At 35.2% G+C, this 24,317-nt stretch overlaps 1 protein-coding gene across 1 annotated transcript in view; it reads left to right on the top strand.

Annotated features, from left to right (window-relative positions):
- Positions 1–24,317, top strand: part of LOC149776975 (mediator of RNA polymerase II transcription subunit 13-like) — a 110,900-nt gene that overhangs the window by 29,568 nt on the left and 57,015 nt on the right. The window contains exons 3-10 of the mRNA XM_089941700.1: positions 1,389–1,476; positions 4,737–4,820; positions 6,000–6,145; positions 11,171–11,344; positions 11,741–12,047; positions 12,977–13,063; positions 17,697–18,401; positions 22,873–23,143. Coding sequence (XP_089797826.1) covers positions 1,389–1,476; positions 4,737–4,820; positions 6,000–6,145; positions 11,171–11,344; positions 11,741–12,047; positions 12,977–13,063; positions 17,697–18,401; positions 22,873–23,143 — 1,862 coding nt within the window. The remainder of the gene's footprint in view (positions 1–1,388; positions 1,477–4,736; positions 4,821–5,999; positions 6,146–11,170; positions 11,345–11,740; positions 12,048–12,976; positions 13,064–17,696; positions 18,402–22,872; positions 23,144–24,317) is intronic.

The following is a 24,317-nucleotide window of genomic DNA, read 5'->3' on the forward strand; positions in this document are numbered from 1 at the left end:
TCCAGCTAATAAAGCAGTTAAAGAAGAAACACATGTCGGTTATTGTTTGAGCAATGATTGTATACAGAATTAATTGAAGCCAATCACAAAGACGACTTGCTGGGTTTACTCATGGATCAGTAACAAGCAACATTTCCAATAATGTTTATTTTGGCATAACACTTCAAGAACCTGGTGAAATTGTTAAATTTCAGAAGCCAAGCCATGATCGTATTATATTCAAATTCATTCTCGAACTCTTGATAATAAATGTTTTACACACTATTTCTCATACTTTTTTTTTTAAAAAAAGTATTTTCCCAGGTACGAGAAAAATACATGTACATTATTTAAAATTTCAGGAACCACGCTGCGAATGTATTCTATATCGTATTATACTCTAATTATCTCTTCCCCAAAATAATAATATTTTGTTGTGCAAAGTGCATAGAACGAAGTGCGTTTGTGAACTTGTGTTTCCATAACAGTAAAATATTTTTTTTTAAAATAGAAAATTAATAATGAGTTTATAAGTAAACCCCATACACATATAAAACCCAATAGCTAAGTGCAGTAGACCTGCAATGGCCACGAGTCACTTTAAAAAAAAAAAAAATTTTTTTTTAAAGCTGAATGCGTGTACAATTTCATACCCCTTCGATTTCCAGCTAGTAAAGTGGGGAGTTTTTACTGGTCAACTGATTGCGTCTAATAATATTGCCAAGCCCAGCAAACATGTTGGCGGCTTTCATTTTTTTAATGTTTATTAAATTATGAGAATCTTTTATCAACCACTGCATTGTCTGATGCTTGGTTGTGTATGCAGTTAAAGAAGAAATACATGTTGGCTATTGTTTGAGCAACGATTGTATTCAGAATTAATTGAAGACAATCACAAGGACGACTTACTGAGTTTACTCATGGACAAATAATAAGTAACATTTTCGATAATATTTATTTTGGCATAACACTTCAAGAACCTGGTGATATTGTTAAATTTCAGAAGCTACACCACGATTGTATTATATTAAAATTAAAACGCAAACTCTTCCCCAGAATGATAATTCACGTTTTCAGGAATCACGTCATGGTCATATTAAATTCAAATTCATATGTGATCTCTTCCCCATAATGATAATAAATTTTTTATAGACTGTTTCATGTACTTTGGAAAAAAATGTTTTTTTTTTTTGTGCGATTGCATATAAGAAATTTTGGGAACCACACCACGACTGCATTATAGCTGGGTTGCATTCTATATAGTATGTATGCTGTATCAATGATATACCACAAGATGTATAAATTTTTCATTAAAAGGAAACATGGCCTGTTCAGTTTCTATGGGCAAGTCAACAACAGTGAATTTTTCCTTTCAGCACTTTCCTTCAAGAATTTTTTTATATTTTCAGAAGTGGAATATGGATCCTGGGAGCGTGACCTTTTGTCCTATGAGTGCCGGACACTCCTGTTCAAAGCAATTCACAACTTGATTGAAAGGTTTGTTAATGGAACTATGCATTTTGTGATGTGTGTTCCTAGACTACACATTTTGTGATGTGTGTTCCTAGGCTTAAAGATGATTTTTTAATTTAGGTTTGCTAGCAATTGACTGTAAAGATAAGTCACTTCTGGCTATTATCATACTGTTGTTGTGCACTTTGTAATGGAGTAGTATGTTTAAAGTAGTAGTTTGTGCTTTGTGTGTGTGTGGGGGGGCTTTATTTCCAGTTATATCAAAAAGGATATTGTTTAACAAATTTTGCATTAAACATTCCCAATAATGACATAAAAAATTATTTTCACATTCTCTCTACTGGTCTTAAACTTGACCAACTTACAGGATGGCATATCATCTGACATCCATCCATCGGTTAGCACAAATTTGTTATCACTACTTCTTCAGAACTAGTTTTCTTTTGCTGTCTAGTTGATTCTGAATGAAAATGATTCCTATCTGACCTCCAATATTGCTACCATTATGGCTTTAACAAAAATTATCATGACACCCCCAGTTTTGGTTATATCAGCATAGGTTTTCACCAGCAGATTTATTTTGATATCTGGTTTGTCTTAAATTCTGCCATGTAGACTTCCAGTATGGTTGCCATAATGAACATCTTGAAAATCATTTTTTCACTGCTACTGAATGGATGGTCGTATTGGCATAGGTTGTTCACCAAAAGTCTTCTAATTGTATCTAGTTGGTCGTAATGAAAATGGTGTTGATCTTTCCTCCAGTGATCAACACAGTGGCTAATTTGAAAATCTGAGTCTTCAAAAATATCAAAAATAGTTTCTTTGCTCTGCAGATAAAAAGTTGTGGTCTCTTCTTGAATTCCTAGAAATTCTTTTTTGACAGAGGAGAAACAGTCCTTGTATTTACTTACATACTTAGAATTGGGAAATTAGTTCTGAATGCTTTATTACTGTATTTGAGGGAAGCTAGTTTCTCAACTTAATAGGGTAGATTTTTGCTTAAAATTATACAAAAAGAGCATTTAATTGAAACGTAAAAGAAACTTTTAATTTTAGGATTGTAGTGAAGCTGTTACTTACCAAAACTTACCAATGAATTCCTTGAATGGTGTGACTTAAATAACTTTGTTTTGAAAAATTAATTGTGTAACTTGAGCCAAACTGTATGTGACATTGTTATTTGATTTTTCATCCATGTTATGTGATTCAGGCTCATAGACCATGACAAAAGAGTTTTGTACTGCAGTTTCAGCTATCTTGTGAACATATTAGATCATATGTTCGCATGCTGGGGGCTTCATTCAGGTGGTCTTTGGAAAGGTTGCAGAACAATCAAGAACATGAACTTTGCTTCCTTTTTTTCTATAAAGTCATCCATTAGGATAGACTCCTGTTAACAAAATATGAGTTATATGCTTTCGTTTTTACAACAAAAAATGTTAATTATTATTTAGTTTTTTTTAAATATATGTAACACTTTTATGCTAAACACTTTACAATAGTTAGGTAACTCTGGGATTTACAAATTTCTTTGCTGGACGCCAGGTATAAGCTCAAATACAGTTCGGGTAAACTAAAGTTTGTAACTTGCTATCTGCGATCTAGTTTTCCAACAGCTTCTTTCATCTAATGTACATGTCATTTCTGTCTTGTCAGGGTCATTCTAGCATTTACTAGTGCATACATGATAATAAGAATATTTAAAATTTGAAGTAATTTTTGATAAATAAGAAATAAGTATTTATATTCTAACTTCTGTTACATTTAATTGTAATATTTGTTCATGTCCAGGATTTCCTGACATTCAGGTCCTAAGTTAGCCTCGAGTAGTTTCTGAGATTGCCAACTCTGAACCATGGCTTTTCAAAAATTATTTTCATGCATATCACAGATTTTATTGCAAGTAGGTTTTCATTGTTAATAATACAGCTTGCAATATTATTTTGACGTGTTGTGAAATAAAAGGATGGAGGATTTCATGCAGAGAATGAATCTTGTTAAATAATATAGCAACCACAAGAGGTGTTCATTATCAGTTGTTTACTTGATAATCGGGGCCCCAAGTGGCAGAGTGGTCAAAAGTGCTCACCGTTACGGATCACTGCCATGTCACCGCTGTCAGCATGGGTTGAAGTCTTGGGTTTGGCTAACGTGGGTATGTGAGAAAGCTTGCCAGTATCTTCTCGTGGGTCAGTGGTTTTTTCCAGGGTTTTCCTGGGTTCTTCCTCTACCATTTATACTGGCTGCCATGTATAGCCTATCATGTGCTAAAAAATGACGTTAAACCCCACAACAACAACAACAACAGGAGATTGGTACATTTTTTACTGCTTGGCAAACAAAATGGACGAACATAAGTGCTCTCAAATTATTCTCAAAAGTCGGATTGTCTAATAGTCAGATTTCAAGGCGACTAGATAATAATTGTTAAATCAATGGATAAAATACGTTTTCACATATCCTTCACTTGTATGTATAAATGAATCATTATACTCTAGCATTCATTCATTCTCACTCTCTTGCAGACACAACTCTAGCTATTTCCAAGCCCTTTTCTAGCTACCAGTTTATGTCTCCCTACACTGGCATGTCTGTTCTACTCTTTTCACAATATCTACGTTTTAATTTACATACCATTCTACATCTATTATTTAGGGGGAAAAATGTTTCCTATTGCACTGGTGTTAAAACTGGGGTGGGTAGTTTGGTTGTTTTACATGATATGTATTATAATGATCAGTACATATAATGTGCTAGACGCTTTGAGTACTGAGCAAAACTGACTCCATTAGATGCACAAATCAATTTTCAGGAATTTAAAATAAAATGGTTTTGTTTTGGCTTGGTTTTGGTTTGGGCTTTTTGTAACCGATGGGGGTGGGGTACAAGGGTCAGCAACGGAAAATAGGGATGGTCATCTGACCAGAAACATATTTTCTTTTGGTCTTATATATTATTTTTGGACAACCTTACATAGCAGCATATTTTTAAGGTGTCAGCGAAGATAAAAACAAATCAGAAGTTTTTTTTAAAAAAAATGCAATTTCCTTAAAATATACCATACTAATGTTTCTTTTTGTCTTATTGTTTTACTCAGGTTTGCTGCAAGCTCTGATTTTTCATTGACAGCTTAGAAATTTGATTATTATTTTTTTAAGTTGATATTTTTTTCAGTGTTAAACCACAGACTTTCAGACACAGTGTCTTATTTTAATTATCATTTTGATGTGAAATGGCCAGATATATTTTGACTGAAGATGATTTTGTCTGCCTCACTTCAGATGCCTCCTGTCGAAGAATTTTATCCGCTTGGGAAGATGGTTTATAAAGCCATTTGATCCACAGAATATCAGCTCTGATCCAAGGTAAACTGTCAGTCACCTGTATTGTCTAGGCCTTTCTAACAGATGTCACAAGTTTTCCTCCTAAATGAATTGGAGGAATTTGTATTTTAAAAAAATATGTACACACACATCAATTCCATGATCTTTTTGTTCTATATGAAAATGTTGCCTTTCGGACATCCAATATGGCTACCACAGTAGCTGGCTTGAAAATCATTATTACTACTTCACCTGAATGATTGTCGTACTTTACATGGAATTTTTGCAGAAACGCTTGTGATATCAGGTTGATCCTAAATGAAGATGGTGTTGATTTGATGTCCAGTTAGGTCACAACAGTGGCAGTCTTGAAAATTTTGTCACTGCTTCTCCTGAATGGATAGTTAAATTCAAATTTGGTTTCAGCAAAACACTTTTCTATTTGGTCCTGAACGAAAACGGTGGTGACCTGACGTTAAAGATGGCAACATAGTTGCAGTGTTGAAAAATCATGTAATCACTGTATACCACTTGCATAATTGGTGGTATTGACACAGGGATTGAAACAGTTTTATTGATTACTTCTGAAAAAATCATGCAAATCACAGGACCACCATATCTGTACTTATTTTTACAGTTTTGAAACCAGACATAATTGACATTGAGGTCAAATGAAAGGTTGTTGCTTCATTTTTGTTATCCATTGAGCTTATGAACACAGTGATTTGTGCAAATGCAAGTGAATTTTGACTAGACTTCTACTATTTTCAGTTTAGTGAACAAGTCGGTTGGACTCGGACATTGATTTTAAGTTCACTGTGTTTAGCTGTACTGGCTTATGAGAACGATAATGCAAACAAGAATGAATAGATTTTTATCAGATCCAGTTCATGAATGTTAAATATGCTGCATTTACATATATGTTGTGGACATATAAACTTGGACAGGCAAGAAAATAGTTTTGTTTCCAAACTTGGCATTTTGGAGTTTCTCAAAAAGATCAAAGACTGTTTCTATATTCAGCACTTAATAAAAGGATAGAAGGAAAAAGGACTTGTATTGGACTTGGTTGAAGATAAAGACTAACATGCAGATCATACTATTTTCTTTGGTATGAAATAGTTGAAATATGTATTGTAATTTTAATGGGCTTTAGTAAATTCATTCTATCAGATGGAACTTTTCAGTATCTTTGGTCAGTTCAGTACCTTTCTTTTGCAGTATCTACTTGTCATTCAGCTTGAATTTTTTCCTACATGGTGAGAGCACAGTATGTGCCAGTATAGAGGTCAAACAGCATCCCATGGTCATGTTCCTTGGCAACCAGCATCTCAGTCAGGTCCAGGAAACCCAAACACACATGCAGGGTAAGATCAGCCATCAGGCTAAACATGAATCCATAATTTCTACAACATGGCAACTTTCCCATGAGGGAGGGCTTAATTTTGCTCATACAAGTAGTGAAAGTTGTGATTTTTTAAAAAAGGGTAGAAAATTGGGTACAGTTGCCAGTATATGAAAGTGTTCATGGGAGGTAATATTATACTGGTCCAGGGATGAATTTAAAGATCATAGCAGTCATGGTTTTTTGTGCACCAAGATAAACATTTAGACCACTTAAGCCAAAATCACTCAGCAGCAAATTAGACAAAAAAAGCAGAGCTCTGGAAGAGAATGTGATAAAAAAAATTATTCCCTGGTTTAGTACTTCAGTGGTCATGAAAAACGCTTCTCCTAATGTGATAAAAGTTGGCTGGACTGAGTTTACCTTTACTATGTACTGATACAGATGCAGAACTGCACCTTGAGAATAAATCTTGGGTAATTTTCTAACCACAACAAGAACCAGTGTTCAAGATGGCTTACCATTTGTCACATCTCAGTTACAAATAACCTAAGCGCAATCTGTCAATCTTGAACATTTTACAAGATAGACAATAATGTCGGTTTTATCAGCCAGACCTGTGAAGAAAAGAAAAAGAAAATGTCAAAATTCATCAGTCAGGCAGTGTTAAGTTGCTGCAGGTCACTGGTATTTTAAAGACTGGTTTTAATGTTGCATAGTCATGCCAGCTGATAATTCTAAGTGTGTAATTACTGTTCACAAATCCCCTCTCCCCCACTTGCACAAAGTGCATGCTTTTGTATTTTATAAAGCAGAGAATGTCAAGAAAACAGCTGATTGGTAGTGACTTAGAAATGTTCCAGTAATTGTGGCCAATCTTCAGTGTTTTTATGAACCATGCTTGTAGCTCTCTAGAAGGAGTGTTTGACCACATTGGATCATTTTATACAAAGTTGGTGGAAATTGAGATGGTTGGAATTATTCTTTCAAATGCAAGTTATACCTCTCCCTCGATAATTCGTGCACAACAGGGTCCACAAACATAGACCGCACTATAAGCGAGGCCATAAGTTATCAAGGGACCTTTTTAAAAAAATCGCTTATGCATCGAGAAAACTGGGGGGAGTAGGGAACTTGGCTTTTTAATGACTGAATCTCCTTTTACAATCACATCGATAATAATTGTGAATAACTCTTTTTCTAATGAAGTTGGTCATTATGCTGTATAAATAACATTTAATTTCAAAATTCCGAACATGTAAAAGATCAGTCCAACTCGTTTCAACAACCATCACGTGTACGTGAAAACATGTATTACGTCACTGCTTTTTGTTTTGTTGATTAGTCTCGTTCTCGGAGTTGTTTTAAATGGTATACTAGCAGTTCGGGAGTCACAGTAGCCGGAAACTAGACTATCTGTTGATACACCACCAGACAAAATTCCTTTTTCCTCATTTATAAAAACTACCGATATTTAATAGATGATTGCCCATGTCGAAACTCGATTTTTGTATTAAATCCGTACAGTATTGATGTTGTGATTTCATTGAAAGTAATAGTGAAACTTCTTATCATCCTTGAGGATATCTCTGAGTGCCATTTCAGAAATTCTCAAAATCTCTTGCCCACAATGGTTCATATCTGTGAAACCAAGCTCTTTATTTTACGAAGAATTCATTTCGCTTGGTTGCCTTGCTATCTTTGATCATAGTTATGAAAGAGTTGTTTCATTTGAGGTGAGTTCAGCCGACATACGTCCACAGCTGCTAGATTTTAAGTATTTAGGATTTGCGTGCCTTTTTAAAAATTTTTTATATTCCACCTCCTTTATTTGATTCAAAAGACATAATTAATGTGATATGGCCTAATACAAAGGAGGCCAGCTGTTAATTCATTGCAACAATACAACAAATATTTCCTCAAGTCAGTTATCAAAAGACAGTTGGCACTTAATTAGGTTCTCAGAGAAACGCTTGCGGACATAGCTGTTACGGTAGATTTACACATTTTACATTTAAATACACATTGCATTTGTGATTATGCTGAAGTGAGACTAAAAGATTAAATTAAAACACAAATTTTACTTAATAAAAATTATTTAATTTGGCATTTAAATATTAATGTACTGCCTACACTTGGCATCAGTGACATTTTCGTTGATCAAAATTTCCTTGATTATCTTTAATTATGCTGTACTATTATTTGCAAAGAAAATGTAACTAATTATATAACTTTTATTAGAAGATGATAATTTCAAAATGTTAATTAAAGTTTCCAGGTCATATTATCCATTTTCGACCATAAAATGAGCGATATATCAACTTTTCATTTACCAATTTTGATCGCGATTTTGTTTTTTTCAAGTTCAAGAAATAGGGATCAATTTTATTTGGTGGTATTTTTTGGTTTTTAAAAGATGGGATATGCACCTTACCCCACATTATAAGCAGGTTCACGAGTTATCAGAGCACGAATTACTGAGGGAGTGGTGTACTAACATTTGTGAAAAGTAATAGCATACATATATAAATATATGCAGGCATCTTTACTTTGGCATGACAATGTGTTAAAAAAGCTGCAGTCTTGGAAAATGTTGGTAATCTGGGGAAATCATATCAATGTAAGATCAGCCAAAAATCAATAAATTTTTCAATTGTCCAATACGCTCAGGTGACCTAGTGGTTAGAGCGTCCGCCTCAGATGCTGAAGGTTGTGGGTTCGATCCCCGGCCAAATCATACCAAAGACTTGCAAAAATGGTACTAACTTCTGTCTCGCTTGGAGAACAGCATTAAGAGGTTAATGTTAGGACTGGTCAGCCTGGTGTCAGGATAATGTGACTGGGTGGGGCATCATGCTACATGTCTGCGGCATGATGCCCCAGTGCTAGACACCACTATAAACTGCCACACTGCAGACATCATAGCAATATGACTGAAAAATTGTTAAAGCTACGTTAACAATCCAAATCACACGCACACAGACATACACATTATCCAATATCATTCTAACTCGCAACAGTGGAAGTAAAAATTATAAATTACTGAAAGGTTTCACTGTAAATGCAAATAACACTTGGAACTAAATGCTATATGTGCAACTGCAATTTCTTTAGTTACAGACACCATCTCTTATGTGTATCTAGGGAACCATGCTTTAGAACATAATATTTTAATAATTTGACCCACTTCATTGTAAAGTTTGCATAGGGTATGTGTGGCTTTTTAATAAAAATGAAAGCAGTGTATTGTGTTGGGCATAATGAGGAGAGGAATGTATCATTTCTATAACTCAATCATCCCAGGGAGATTATGTTTCCTGTGTTGATACTTGATTGTTGTTTTTTTTATTATTATGGGGTATTCTGGGTCAGTTCTTGACTGACAGTGCAAGGGGTATTTGTGCATTCAGTGGATTGGGTGGGTTTGAGGTGATTTTAAAAAATAGAAATTAGAAACAATCCTTCAGTCATTTGACTTGAAAAATTTGGTTTTTCCCTCTGTATTTTGTAGTGCAACTAGAACGTCCAGATTATTTGGTATCATTGTAGAGCTACATCTATCTACCTTTCTATATTGACACCCACTTCAGTGTATCATACTGACCTTGACACTACAAAACTTGGCAATATGCTGCTACCTCCTGACACGTAAACGCAGCGCCAGGGGTTAATGAGTTAAGAAGGATTTTGGAATATCATTTTACAAATTGTCAAGAAAAGGCTAAGTTTTTAATTTATGTGCAGTGTCGATGCACAAGTGATTAAATATGCATGGAATATTCAAATTTGGTGACATCGCCAAAATGCACTCATTAACCCCTGGAGGTTTTTGTTGTTTTCGCCTTAAATGTGAGTAGGAAACACATTTTGGGGGCTATTTCTGAATGCATCCTAATGCATTGACTTCCAAGATATATCCCGTTAACCTAATGCCTAGTTGTGTTAGAAACGTTTTTCATTGGATATTTCACACACAAATGAGCAGAAGAGTACAAGTTTAGAGTTTTTTTCTTCATTTTGTTTTGCTTAACAGATCCATCATTTTCATAGTGAGACCACTCTTTATTCCAAATGCCCATCTTATCCTACTTTTTGCAATGGTTTGCCTGTGTGCAGTTCAGACTGGTCTGCCTTAGATCTGAGGCCAAAAAGGCTAAAATCTGGACACAAAATTAGATTCCAACCATAGGCAAATTTTGGATGGAAAAAAAAATCGGGTCCAAAAATTAGTTTTTTTTTTCCACCTGTATTTTTTAGTGCAACTAGAGCATCCAGATTATTTGGTATCATTTAGAGCTACATCTGTTTATCTTTCTCTGAAACACCCACTTTAGTGTATCATACATGACCTTGATGCTACAGAGCTCGGCAGTAGGCTACCTCTTGATAGGTAAACACAGCACCAGGGGTAATGAGTTAAGCAAGTTAAACAAAAAAAAAATCAAGGTGGAACTTAAATAAAGGACTGTTTGTCTTCTGTGTACTCAGAAATAGGTCTTTGAATACATGATCGTCAAACTTTGAAACCTCTTTGATTACTGTAATAATAGCCCAAGTTTCTGGCCCTGGGCTTTCTGTTTTATTTGAGATGGCCAGACTCAGACTCGATGTCTGCGAGATCATTATAAAATTGCCACTTATTTGTTTTATCTAAACAATTTCCTGTTGTGAAATAGCATGCCAGAATATATTTATTTTTTAATATAGAAGAATCCAAGTATACTTCCTTTTCATTGTAGAGGGCATCATATTAATTTTCTGGACAAGGTATCATGGGAAAAGTGATAATTTTCATCTGGACATGTAATCACAACTGCAACAAGTGATTGTTGTATAGTGTCCAAAAATGTGGAGAAATTACATTTTGTGATTTAAGTTTTATTGATTTTAAACTATTACAGTGCTATACATCTTATGAAAATAAAACAAAAAGGATGAGCAGTTTATGCTGCTCACAGTACAGAATAGACTTATTGAGCGCATCTTTCTAGATCAGAAAGTGTAACCAGAGTTTTAGGCCAACAACGTTTGTACTTTAATTTTCCAGTGATTCTTGCCCCCTATGGATTGAGTGGAACCCTTACAGGTGTCGGTTACCGTGACAGTGACCCAGCAACCCGCAAGATTTTGGAGGATTGGAAGCAATTCTACCCAATCAGAACTGAAGAGTCTAAAGATAATGATCATAACAAACTACCCAACCTTGTAGAAGTGATTGTTGGCAAGTATAATTTGTTTGTAAAATGGTGTAGTTCATGCCTGTTCATGAGTAATTATATTTGAGCATAATTTGTTGAAACTTTAAACAAATTTGGTTGAGATACAATAAGTACATTTACCAGGGAGAATAAGGAAATCAGTGTAAACATTTTCCCGTTACAAATCACTTTCCAAATTACAGGGTTTAATATTATCTTAAAGTGGAAATGTCTTAACTTCAGTTCCCTTTAAAATGTCACAAATCATTTTGTAGCAGATTCCAATAATCATATTTTTGATACCATTGCATTTTGTGTAAACTAACTTGTTAGTTTGTTTGATACAAATTAAGGTCCTATTCATGCAGAAATCTCGAGAGTTGACTTGGATTCAAATCAGGTAGTCTTTGGTTTTGCAGCTGGTGTGCGAATGAGGTACCCCACCTGTTATGTCCTTCTCTGTGATACTGACAACCATCTGAGAGGAAACCCCATTTCCATGGGGTTTGACCGCCAGTTGTCGGCCCCTCAAGGCCATCTGACATCAGTAGAAGAGCTAGGTGTAATAGGTGATGTAAGTATAAAAGTGGGCAGTGCAGGGATTCCAGGAGGACGGCCACTGGAAGCCACATCACGACTGCAGGATCGGTCTGGAGATGTTTTTTCAGCTAGAATGATGGAATGTGTCAGTCATGATGCATGTATTACAGCAGGACTCGCCAAAAAGTAAGGAGTAAAGAATAAATTTTAGACTTTTAGCAATCTGTTAAAGACAAAAGTGTAACATGTTTAGAACAAAATTGCAGTTTGCCCCTTTTTTATTTAGCAATGACAGTCCCAGCTTCAGCGCATGTGTAAAATTTTATAGTTCTTGTGTCTGTCAATGCAGAAGGATGCTGCCTAACACATTTATTTGAACATCTTACCTGGAGATATTGTGATAATCTCCATCTCCTCATTTTATGCTCTCTCCATTATTACATCACCTAAATTCATAAAACTCTTTGTTGTTATGTTGTCCTTAGGGGTCATCATTTTGAAATGGAATATAATCCTGTGATTGAACCCTCGTGGGCAATGGGAAGGGCTCAGTAGTAAAAATGTAATTAATATGACATTTTCAAATATATTTTTAACACCTTTATATATGGTCTTAACAGGAAGACATCTCGTTTTTGGGGATTTTGCATTGTGATACTTGTGTCACTTCGAGTGGGGTGTAAAATGGCAGTAAAAGTGGGTGGATTGGTGTAGGAAAGCTTTATAGTTTTTACGGTTACATTTTTAAAGACAGGCACTTTTTGAACTGTAGAATAAATTCTTGAACCAGTGTGATGAAGAAAAATGTTAGGGTGTTAATACTGCAGCCATAAACTTTGAGATTATTGATTCGTTTTATTGGGTCTAAACATGTTTGCAAGCTCTTTTCTAAAAGCACTAAATATTGTTAGCCATGTTGATGGTAAAACATGAAGAGTTTTCATCATTAGATTTAGAATATCTTATTTAATCTACTTCCTCATCTTGACAGTTGTAATCAGGCAGTATCTTTAATAATCATACTCGGTTGATTATAGGTATTAATGCAAATTTTTGGCAGAATAATTTTCAAATTGTTGTCAAGTAACAAATTTATTGGTTCTATTCCTTTTCAGACCCAATGAAAATGTGACAGAGGAGACCATAGGTAGCTCATGGGACTTTGCTGAGCCCAGTGCCAGGGTCAATTGCTCATGTCCAAGGTATTCTTCACACATTATTTTTGTGGGATGACAAATTTTGACTCTGATATTTGTAGATCAGAAGAGCTTATGGGGTGGCCAGTTTGTTGTCTGAGGTCAGTCCATTTGTTGGCACAATTTTGTTATCATTACTCCTAAACTACTTGGATCGTCCTGAAAGTTTCTACATTCATTCATTCCAAGTTTTAGTTTGTCCTATGTTGAAAATCTTATTATCACTACTCCTCAAGAATAGATCGTTATATCTACATTGTTGTTTCACTGAAAGACTTCTTGGCTCCCAAGTTGGTCCGAAATGAAAAGAGTGCCAATCTGACATCCAATATGGCCACCATAGCAACATCATGAAAATTTTGCTGCCTCTTCTCCAGAATGGAAAGCCATATTGACATTGGTCACCAGATGACTTATGTCTAGTTGGTACTAAATTAAACAGATGCCGATCTGACATCATTTGTGGACATCATGGAAACTATCTTGAATATCTTATTATTGCTCCAAAATGGAGAGTCATATCGACATGGGGTTGTCATCAGAAATCTAATTATGATGTGTAGTTGGTCCTGAATGAAAATGCTGCTGATATGACTGCAAAATATCTGCCACAATGCATATATGGAAAATTTTGTCTCAGTTTATCTGAATTGGAGGTCATGTCAACATGGGATATTCACAAAAAGTCTGGCAATGGTGTCTGGTTTGTATTGAATGAAAATGGTACCAATCTTACATCAAATATATCTGCTACATTGGCTGATTTGAAAATGTTATCACTCATGAATTGTTTTGACTCAGCAGTTAATAAGAAGAAATCGTCTTGCCTTGAATTCTTGGAAATACATTTGGGGTTGTAAAGCATTAATCCCTTCAAGGGAGTCGTGTTAATTTCATGGTTCTGTAGTTCACAAAGGTAGTTACACAGTGAATAATGATTTGTCTCAAAATAGGAGGATACCCTTACCAGTCCACAAAGTACACATGAAAATATTATTTTAATACATATCTACAAAATGAATAAAAAGTATTGTATGAAATGCACAGACATGGACAGAAATTGTTGAACCTGCACCATGCATCTGTATCAAGCTTATATATGCTATCCAGATAGTCATAAACCTGATAAACACGTACACCAATAATGTGTGTACACATTAGGGTTTCCAAAAAATTCTGGCTTTTACTAAATTATTTTCTATCAAAATCATTATAAGCCCTGAATGATGGAATTTATTCTATTAAAAAGACATTAAAAGATGTTGTTTAATGTAAAGAAAAATAATATGTTTGTCTATTTTAGGAAATGATCTACTGGAAAATACAGTACATTACCTAATTAATGCCCCCACTCTAATTAAAACTGCTGGCCCCCCCCCCACTTTTTTTTTTTAAAAGAACAGAAAATTAAAAACTTATGAAGAATCTTCACCATTCTGTTATCCATGAGTGTAAACACAGGAATTAATTGTTCCACAATGACAATTTAAACATAGTCCCATTTTCATGAATCTTTTCATAACATTCACATAGTACAACTGCATGACATTAATGATGCCTTTCAGAAACCTTACCGAGTAGTACTTTGAATATTCATTGCAAATTTGTACAATGACACGATTCAGTAGCAGAAAGACCCTCTAGATGTACAGGTGGTCATTATAAGATCACATTAAAATAAAAACTTAAGCTTTGACTATTGTGCCCTAATAAATTACCACCATTTGGAGAATGTAATTCTCTCTCTCTCTCTCTCTCTCTCTCTCTTCCCCTCCTCCCTCCCTCCCTCTCCCCCCCCCCCCCCCCCCCCCCCCCCCGAATTAATTAGGGAATATGCAGTATGTAGTTTTGCATTCTGGATACGCTGTACAGTCAGTTTACCATTACCCTTTCATTTTTCACTTCTTCATTTTCAACTTTTAATTTGAAGAAAAACTGTCATTAAAATTTTTAGTAGACTTTTTCTGCATTATATTATGCTTTTCTTATGATTAAAACAAAATTATAATCTTTATCAGTTAACAAAAGCAAACCTTTTTAAATACACAACACTAACATAGACTTATTTTGTTGAGCCTGATGGTGAACTAGCTCCAGAAGTAGTATTTTATGAGTGATGATAACAGTTTTGTTGTTTCCGTCTTTTCCTTTGGTTCTAATTATGGTCGACTAAATGAATGTTGTTTAAAGTTCTTGTATGCACTGACAGACTGCCATGCAACACATGGTATGAGGAGTTTAAGATAGGGATCATGTTTCCTTATTTAAAAAAAGCCTTGGGCAATCATTAATTATAAGTTAAAAGCTGTCATAGTTTTAGAAGACTTAACTGTGTACCCATCAGTCATAATAATTGGTTTCCTGAAAAGGTTGATCAAGGGGAAATTGTATTTAATGTGTACAGTACTGAAGTTAGGCATGCATTTTTTATAATTTGTAATATCCGATATATCACTACCTAATGTCCTCTCTTTATATTACATACCAGAATTACAGCATGTAAAAAAGATACTTTTTTTGTGTGCAACTAACCTGGTTCTGCAGCTGTTCAAAATTATTATCACAAAGGACAAAATCCATATGGATTAGAAGCAGAATGCAAACACAAAATATACTGAACAATTATTTATGTTCAGCACTCAATTCAGCTTGTCTATTAGTGTGTAAATTCCATGGAATGATGATGAACTGGAATTCTGCTATAATCATGATCATGTGCTCGAAGTGCTGTGTCATGTTACTCATATTCCTTCAGAGTTTGTAAAGTGATGTTGATTTGTCCTTTGTTCCGCTCTGACATGTTTTGAAGATTGAAAAGATCCATCTGTTCTAATATTTTCTGTTATATAACATCACAACTTGTACCATAAAGCAGTTCACTAAACATTTGGCACCAATGTCTTTAAAAGTATAGACTGGTCTGATAACTAACGAGCTTATCTATATATTGACTCAGTGAGGTAAAGATCATATTTGAAGAAACCCATTTGTTTTCTTGGAAGTTGGTCATATGCGGTTGCTTTATATAGCAAAAAAGGAAAGTATTTTTGCACTGCATACACAGCAATCATCGTTTTAAGAATATTTTCAAATTTATATGAGAGGAATTCAAGAGGTGATAATAAAAATGAGAAAAACAACTTTTTTTTACTTTTTTTGTACGAACCAATAAAGCATTATCCATATACAGGTGAGTCTTAAAAGTAATTTGGTGACAAAAGCTATGGTGATTATGTCAAAGCATAATGGTTGGCATGTATGCATTGGCTACAAAGCCCAAGAATTCATTCTCATTGTCTGATAAAGTTTTGAATACCTTCATTGTTGTGGTCTGGTCTTTGTAAATATCATCAGACTCTCATTGGCCTCAGTACCAAATGTGAATGCTTATATAGAGACTGAGCTTGAGCCTTTTAAGTAACAGTTTGTGAAATGTATTAAAGGTTGCAACTAATAACATCAGTTGTGTGGCAAGATCAAATAACCACCCTCTGCTACTTGCCACTGATCCACACTTGCGGCAGAATAAAAGGGTTGTCATATGAGAAAAAAAGCAGTGGGATTAGGTCAGTTATATACTGGAAGAGTCGGACCTCTGCTTGGCACTGAAAAAGTACACATATTTGAGGTTCAGTCAAAAGGATGGTCAGCTTGAACAAATAGTGGATGCTGCCTTATCAAGCACTGGTGGAAAACTTTTGTACAGTAAATGAGTACCTTATGGCTCATTTTATTACCAGGGTAATTTTGAATGGGTGGGTACCCATTGACAGCTTTAATATGATTTTGAGAAGTCTTGAGATTAGTAGGCAGTTTTTTACACCTGTATTGTTTTGTGCTTTGAACTTACAGTGTTTTAGGAAAATGAAAGTACCAAATGCATAGAATAATTATGGGGACTTTGACAAATGTCCAACATGGATTTAGCAGTTGGTCATTTCAACTTGTCACTCAGACATGTTGTACATAATTTGGCATTTTGGAAATATTTAATCATACACATACACACTACTCCACTATAGACATACTTTATAACTAATGGACTTAGTTTTGTAGTCCGAGAATGCAGTTTACATAATGTACCTTCAAATGATTGCATTGCTTTAAAAACTTTTTTATAATGCAAGAATTTAGGAATCTTGTGAACAAGAACAAATCTGTTTCACAAACCTAGAATTTAGCAAACATTAGTTGTAGGCAGCAGGATTAACAGATCAAGAAACTTTATAATTTCAATCTTCACCAGTCCTTTCTACAAAACAATGTCAAAGTACTGCAAAGTTTGAGTGCTATAAACAACAATGGGACACGTTTACCAATCTATGAAATCAAGTACCTGCTTGAAACATTTCTTACAAAAATAAAGACAAAGTGCCACATTCTGTTCTTTGATAGTGGTGCCAAGCTTCTCTGCTAGAATTTCTTGTTCAGATAGGAATGTCTGAAATGGTTTCAAACAAAAACTAAAGCAACTTGGAAAAGGTAAAGTGATAGCTTTCATCACTGTTTGGGGGAATAAGACATATTAATTCAGAGATTAAATTGATGGGGAATGGTACTATACAAGAAGCTGATAACAGAAAACATTCAACCTTAAATTTCCACCAGTTTCTTTAAGTTTTTCTTGTTTCATTTCTAGGCTACGGTTGCAAAAGACAAAAGGGAATTTGCCATCTCAAGGGAAAGGCACAGGAAGCAAACACCAAAAAGCGGAGAAGGGATTAGAAAGACAGCAGTCTCGTTTCACTAGAACTAATCCATTTCATCGAAGACTACCTGGGTCAGATGATTTTATTCCAATAGATATGGAAATGTTCATACCAAGAGTGAATCAGCCTGGACCAAATTTTGGGGTAGCAAACAATTCTATATCCCAAATGAATACTTCAGAAGCTGTGAACAATATAGAATCGCCAGCATCCAACGCTCCTTCTCCTCTTGAGGAACCTCATAACCAGCCAGTTGTCAATCAAAACATGGATCCCACAATGCCAACTCTTAGTCCCCATCCCCCGCCTAAAGATGGAGAAACAAAGGACACCCCTAAACAGGTGTCCAGTGAATCTCAATCAAACAATTTATTGAATGGTGGGGACAGAGTTTTTCCCAAGCCACACACAATGCCAAAGACTGAGAGTGTTACCTCACCATATAATTCTTCTGCAAATAGTTGGACTAGTCCACAACTTGACAGCAAAAATGCCAACATAAATAGTTGGCTTCGGACACAACAAAAACAAGTGGAACACAGGGGTCTTAAGAGACCAAGTTTACCTGTACATGAAACTGATGAAAGTGAACTAGTCACCGATACCTTGTACAATTTTAATAGTGTTCAAAGCTGGTGAGTCTGTTGATGTTGTAATCTGTGTTTAAACGATGTTGTTCATGAGTGTCTTAGTTATAATGTGCTTATTGTTCATGATTCATTTGATTTGGTGAACACTAACTACTTGTAAATAGCAATGAGATTTTTTGCAGGATCAGTATCTGTTTATAACAGTGTTCCAGCTTGAATGAAAGAATGGGACATCCGATCTCTCCTTACAAAATCCCTGTCACTCTCCTTTCATTATGGACCTTGGCCTTCTTGAACAGCAATGATTAGTGTTTTTTATTAAGACTTATTTTCCATACACCTATCTATGGTTGTTTAAATGTTTTTTTAGACTTTAATCATTTGCTTTATTGATTTCCACCTTTATTCTGTCAGGTTAACTCAAGTAGCAGGTTTGTGTTGTCACCCGAGCTTAACTATAAAGGTGTTAATAGCAAGTGGTCTGGCCTGGAAGCATCAGTTTTATTGAAGATCACTATCTCGAAGATCACTTCACTTGATCTGTCTGCCACATAGAGTAATAAATGTCAAAGTCTGAGTATTGTGAGCATTATCCAAACTGCAACTTGAAACCCTGAGATTTCACAACAGTTGTTTGAGGGAGGTATGATACAACTATGTCAGTGCACAAAAAAAACTCAAGGACTTTTGAAGAATGAAAATCAGAAAAGTTGCAAAGCATAGCCATTTGATAACCTAATATTTGGCTAACAACATTCCTTCATTAAATACCCAATTTATTTGAGAGTAACAGTCATGACTACTATCTGTAAACTTTCAATCGTAAAGCTTGTCAAATTCATGTAAGAGGAGATATTCCAATCAAGAACATTAATTTGCCTCAGGATATTCATTTAATGATTTCCCTAAATTTGGGAAAATATAAACATCTGTGACAAAAACTTGTGCACATCAGATGCATGTAACGTGCAAAATATAATAAATGGTGATAACAGTGTTTATATGAACAAAATTCAGAATATATGGGATTCTGCTAGCCTTTGAATAGGAGCGACCTATCTTTGTATTGACACTTTCTATATTTGGCTTAGGTCTGTTACCTCAGAGGAAGCATCTTCAGTTAGAATATGCAACAGTGTAACCTCTAGGGGTGCAAGATTGAGAGTCAGAAATCCCCTTGGTGTCACAGATTGAGTTGAAAAACAACCTTAATGGTAAAACGGGGAACATTGATTATGCAAGCAGTACAGTACTAGAGCTGGCTGCCTTGCATCAGATATTTATGTATCAATATACTATATTGAAATTGAAAGGTTAGAATTTATACGGCCACCCCTTCTGCACCGGGAAAGTGGCTTATAAGCTGGGTGGCCTTTCCAGAGGGGGGACTTAATTTTTTGTGAGAAGTATGTTATATACATAGTAAGAAAGCTACATACTAAAAAGCATTTAATATCTTTAATATCTTCGTTTAAAAGTAACATTAATTATTAAAAGGTTCTTCTTGTTATAATAATAGACTTATTTCAACTGAATATACATTTGAATATACATTAATAGTTCTTATTCTTGACGTAAGCATGATATGCAAGGGGGTATTGTTGTCATGCACATTGCAAAACCATTGAAAAACGTCATTTAAACCTTGGTACATAATTTTCTTTCTATTTGCTCCATTTTCCCACTGCTGAAAAACCCTTTATCGTTTACGACGTTGATCATTAGTCTTTTCAACAAAAAATTTTTTTTTCTTCGAGTCTTTTCCACCTACAATTGTTCGACAAGTCCCAGATCCCTCGATGTCATTGTTGAGTAGAATAACCGACTTTCTTCTCAAATAATAGTGTCCGGTTACATGATGACATGTTAATGTTTGGTAATGATTTATTCGGATGTTGTTAACTGTATGCGATTTAATTATGCAGATGAAACTTTTTTTAATTGGACAAAATGCATTCTTTGCAAAGGTAGCCATAAATGTGTTATCATGTGATTTTTCGGTCTTTGTCTGGTACTCTGTTTTGTTCAAGCTTAATTTCTGTGTGTGTGTTAATGCACAGAATCTATTTTTAGCCTATGCTGACCCTGTTATGATGACAGTTACATCTGGTTGTAATCATCAAAGAGAACAACTCTACAGATATGTGAAGCCCAAAACTCATAACATTGTTAAGCCCATTTCTTGTAAACATTGGCTTTTATGGACAATGATACAATATTAATCTTACTGTTACATGTACTTTAGTCAATACTTACATTCCCAGAAACTTGACATTGGGAGACATGTATCGATGAAAGAGATAATCTGATTATTTACATTAGGTCATGATATGAATTAATTCTAGATTCTGTATACATTTGAAAAACAAAGTGGCCGCTCATGAGGGGACCATTTTACATTTTTGTACTAATATGCTGGTCGCGCTAGAGGGGTGGCTGTTCTTGAGGGGTACTTTTGAATACAATCTCGTCAGTGCCAAGGGATTCTGGTCGTAAGAAACTAGTGGCTGCTGGTCAGGGGGCCGTTCAAGATGGGGACTAATGTATTGCTGACTCATGTGTTACTTGATTCTAACAAACATTGATTGTGTTAACTTGAATGTTGGTACTGCTACTACCTAATTTGTAAATCTATTGATAACTGGAATAAAATTTTGAATAGATTAGTTGTGTTTGGTAGACTTGCAGTTTCTTCCTCTCACTTTGGTATTTGTTGTTTGAATGTCGGACTATAAATGATCAGATTCTTAATCATGTGATAGCTCGGTTGCTGGAGCATCAGACTTGTATTCCAAAGGTCTCCAGTACAATACCTTCCCAGACTAGACTAGGTTAGCTGCCTGTGTGTGTCCTTGGGAAAGGCACTTGGCTTCCATTTCCTTGGCATGACGCTAATAATGTGTTACAAGTACCATTAAAAGTGACACAAAAATTCATAGTCTCCTATACCTTGATGCGCTAGTTGTGGGTTTGGCAGCTCCATAGTGGATAGTTACGGCCTGTGAGAATAAGCTTTACATCATCAAGAACCAATCAGCCTTTTCTAGTGCAATTTGGGGATGGACATTGTGTCGAAGACGTAGATCAGCTATTTATGGGTTAAGTTCGATTCCATTTTGGATAGTGTTATGCTCCTTAATCGACCATATTCTTATCATGGAAAATGTTGTTTTCAGTCAGCTTAACTCAAAAACCTGTCACCACATTCTGATGGAATTTAGTGTAGGCATTGTCTCGGGTCTAGCACTGTTTGTTATGAGTTTTGTCTATCTACACAATTTTGAACACAGGGGCCTTGGCAGTCAAGTTTGTATCTTTACATGGAGGTTGCTTGGAATCAGCATAGTTCAAGAACTTGAGGTGAATGTTATTTTGCAAACCAGTGGTTCATCTCCATTTTATACAGTTATGACCCATGTCTGTAAACTTATCATCTTTATATATCAAGGTGTTAAAACTTTGAGAAGAAAATAACTGCACATCTTTATTGTGAAATCATGATATCATTATGATCTTGTGATTTAAAACAAAGGTCCTTTCTTCCAAAAATGAATTGCAATTAACCCCTCTTCCTCTCTTCCTCCATTTTTGGCTGGAGCACTATATATAAATTTATGTGCATCTTTTGCTTGTATACGTGGCTCTTCACCTTTTTATTCTGTTCATCAGTCACTGTAACTGTTCCAAAATTTGTAAGGAATAGAGTTCTAATGATAATTGTTTCATATAGTCTTCAAACCTGTCTTGACAAATTTGTCCCATTTATTCAAAAATGTATGTGAATTTCACATTAAGTGCACTTTGCATGTATAAAACATTGGTCTGTTATGCACAGTTCACAAACATAAATTTTTGTTCAGTTGAAGCCAGGTCAGTAGTAGATAGGTTACGTCAAGTCATATTCTAATGCTAGATCAGCCTTACCCAAATCAGATGAACATAGAATGTATTTTATAGCAATATCTGTTGTTATGATAGTTATCATCTTTCTTTTCAAAACCAGTTCTATTTGAATTTATGTAGCAGTAATTTGCTTAGAATTCATTTCCTTTTGGTTGCCATGGTGGCTGGTTTGTAGGGCACCAGGCATGTAATCAGGGGTTGCAGGTTCAACAGCCACCTAGGCTAGACCGGGTCAGATGCCTTGGTGTGTCTTCAGGAAAGGCATGTCACTTCCATTTCTTGGCCCTAATAGCAGAACCTGCCTTGAAAGACCACCTCTTCTGCCAAACAACAATGGTCTTTCAAGACAGGTTTTTCTGTATATCCAATAATGAGTTTAAAGTGTTGTTAAAAGCCATTCACCAACATTTATTTTTGTAGATATAAATTTTCATGGTTTTGAAAACTGCGATATTTAATGGTGCTAAACATGCATTGCTGAAGGGGTCCTATTGTTTTCACAAGTAATCCTTGTGCATCATTGTTTGTAGCTATAATAAAATCATTGAGAGAAAAAATTACCAATGAAAAGTTAAAAAAGCTGCAACATTTTCTGATATATATTTTTTTTTAGGTCTGATTATCCTATTAAGAAGATGTGCTGCGATCAGAAGGACTATGGTTCTGGTATCCAGGATCTTAGTGGCAGTTTCCCCTCCTCTACCGCGTCCTCTTCCCTCTCAGGACAAAGTTTGAAACCCTCCAAGCCCCCAACCCCTCAGCCCCCTGCACCTGACCCATATGAATTCTCAGAAGAAGCATCAATTAACCCTGCAGCCATTTCTCGAGCTGCACTGCGAAACAGTAGAGACGAAATGTTTCACCGGCCCTCCTTTAGTAAAATGGTAAGTTGGATTAATGGTGCAGAATTCAGTAATTAACATATTTACTCCATCTTTATAAAGATTGACAAATGAATGCATATTATGTACAGTATAACTACTCTTACAAACACCTGTATTGAATTTTCCACATCATGCAAATGTTCCTGGATATGGGGACAGATAATGTCAAATTGCATTTTTTTATGATCAGAATTTATTTTGTTAAAACTGAACATTTGCTTATAATTCCTAAATGAATTGTTTAATTTTCTTTAGAAAGTGTCTCTTATGTTGGAGAGTATGGATGGATGACTGTCAGAAAAATTTTATTAGGGAAAAATGCATTGAAAATGTCATTTTTTTGTGTGTTGCTTGTGCTGATTTCCCTGAAATACAGATTTTACATTGATGCGGTCAGGCCATGAAAGTGCACCAATCATGCAAAATTGACTCCTGTAATTTAAAATTGGCTATGTGTGAGCATTGAAACCTGATCTCCTGCAAATAAATATCTATTGTGCATTTAAAAAAATCTTCAGGCTTCTGGCTGTGTTGTGCCAGAGTATAACTGCATGCTTTAGTTTTGATCAGGAATGTATTTTTAGCTCTGCTTGTCATATACCAGAAGAGCGTATGGCATGGCCTGTTGTCTGTCACCTGTCCATCAGCACAAGTTTCTTATTGCTGTACCTCCTAATCTGTTTGGAGGATTGCTATGAAACTTTATATATACATTAATCTCTAGATTGAGGTGGTCCTAAATAAAACTGGTGCTGCTCCAACATCCAATGTGTCTACCACAGCAGCCATAGTAACAATCTTGTTCCTACTGTTTCTGAATCAATGGTCATATCATCATGTAGTTTTCATTAAGAGACTTCTCATGATGTTTGTTTGGTCCTCGGTGAAAATGGTGCCGATCTGATGTCCAGTGTGGCTGCCTATGCAGTCATCTTGAAAATCTTGTCACTACTCCTCCTGAATAGAAGACTTTATTGACTTCATTGATTCTTGTGATGTCTTTCTTGTTCATCCTGAAAAAAAGTGGTTCTGCTTGGGCATACAGTATGGACTCCACAACAGAGAACTTTATTTTAAAAAATTATTGCTACTGATACTGAATGGATTGTGATATCAACATGGAAGTTTCACTAAAAGATTTATGAAGTCTGGTTGGTCATAAATGAAAATGGTG

The sequence above is a fragment of the Sinohyriopsis cumingii genome, chromosome 18 (genome assembly GCF_028554795.1).
Source record: "Sinohyriopsis cumingii isolate HCF-2022 chromosome 18, ASM2855479v2, whole genome shotgun sequence".
NCBI classification, from domain to species: domain Eukaryota; kingdom Metazoa; phylum Mollusca; class Bivalvia; order Unionida; family Unionidae; genus Sinohyriopsis; species Sinohyriopsis cumingii.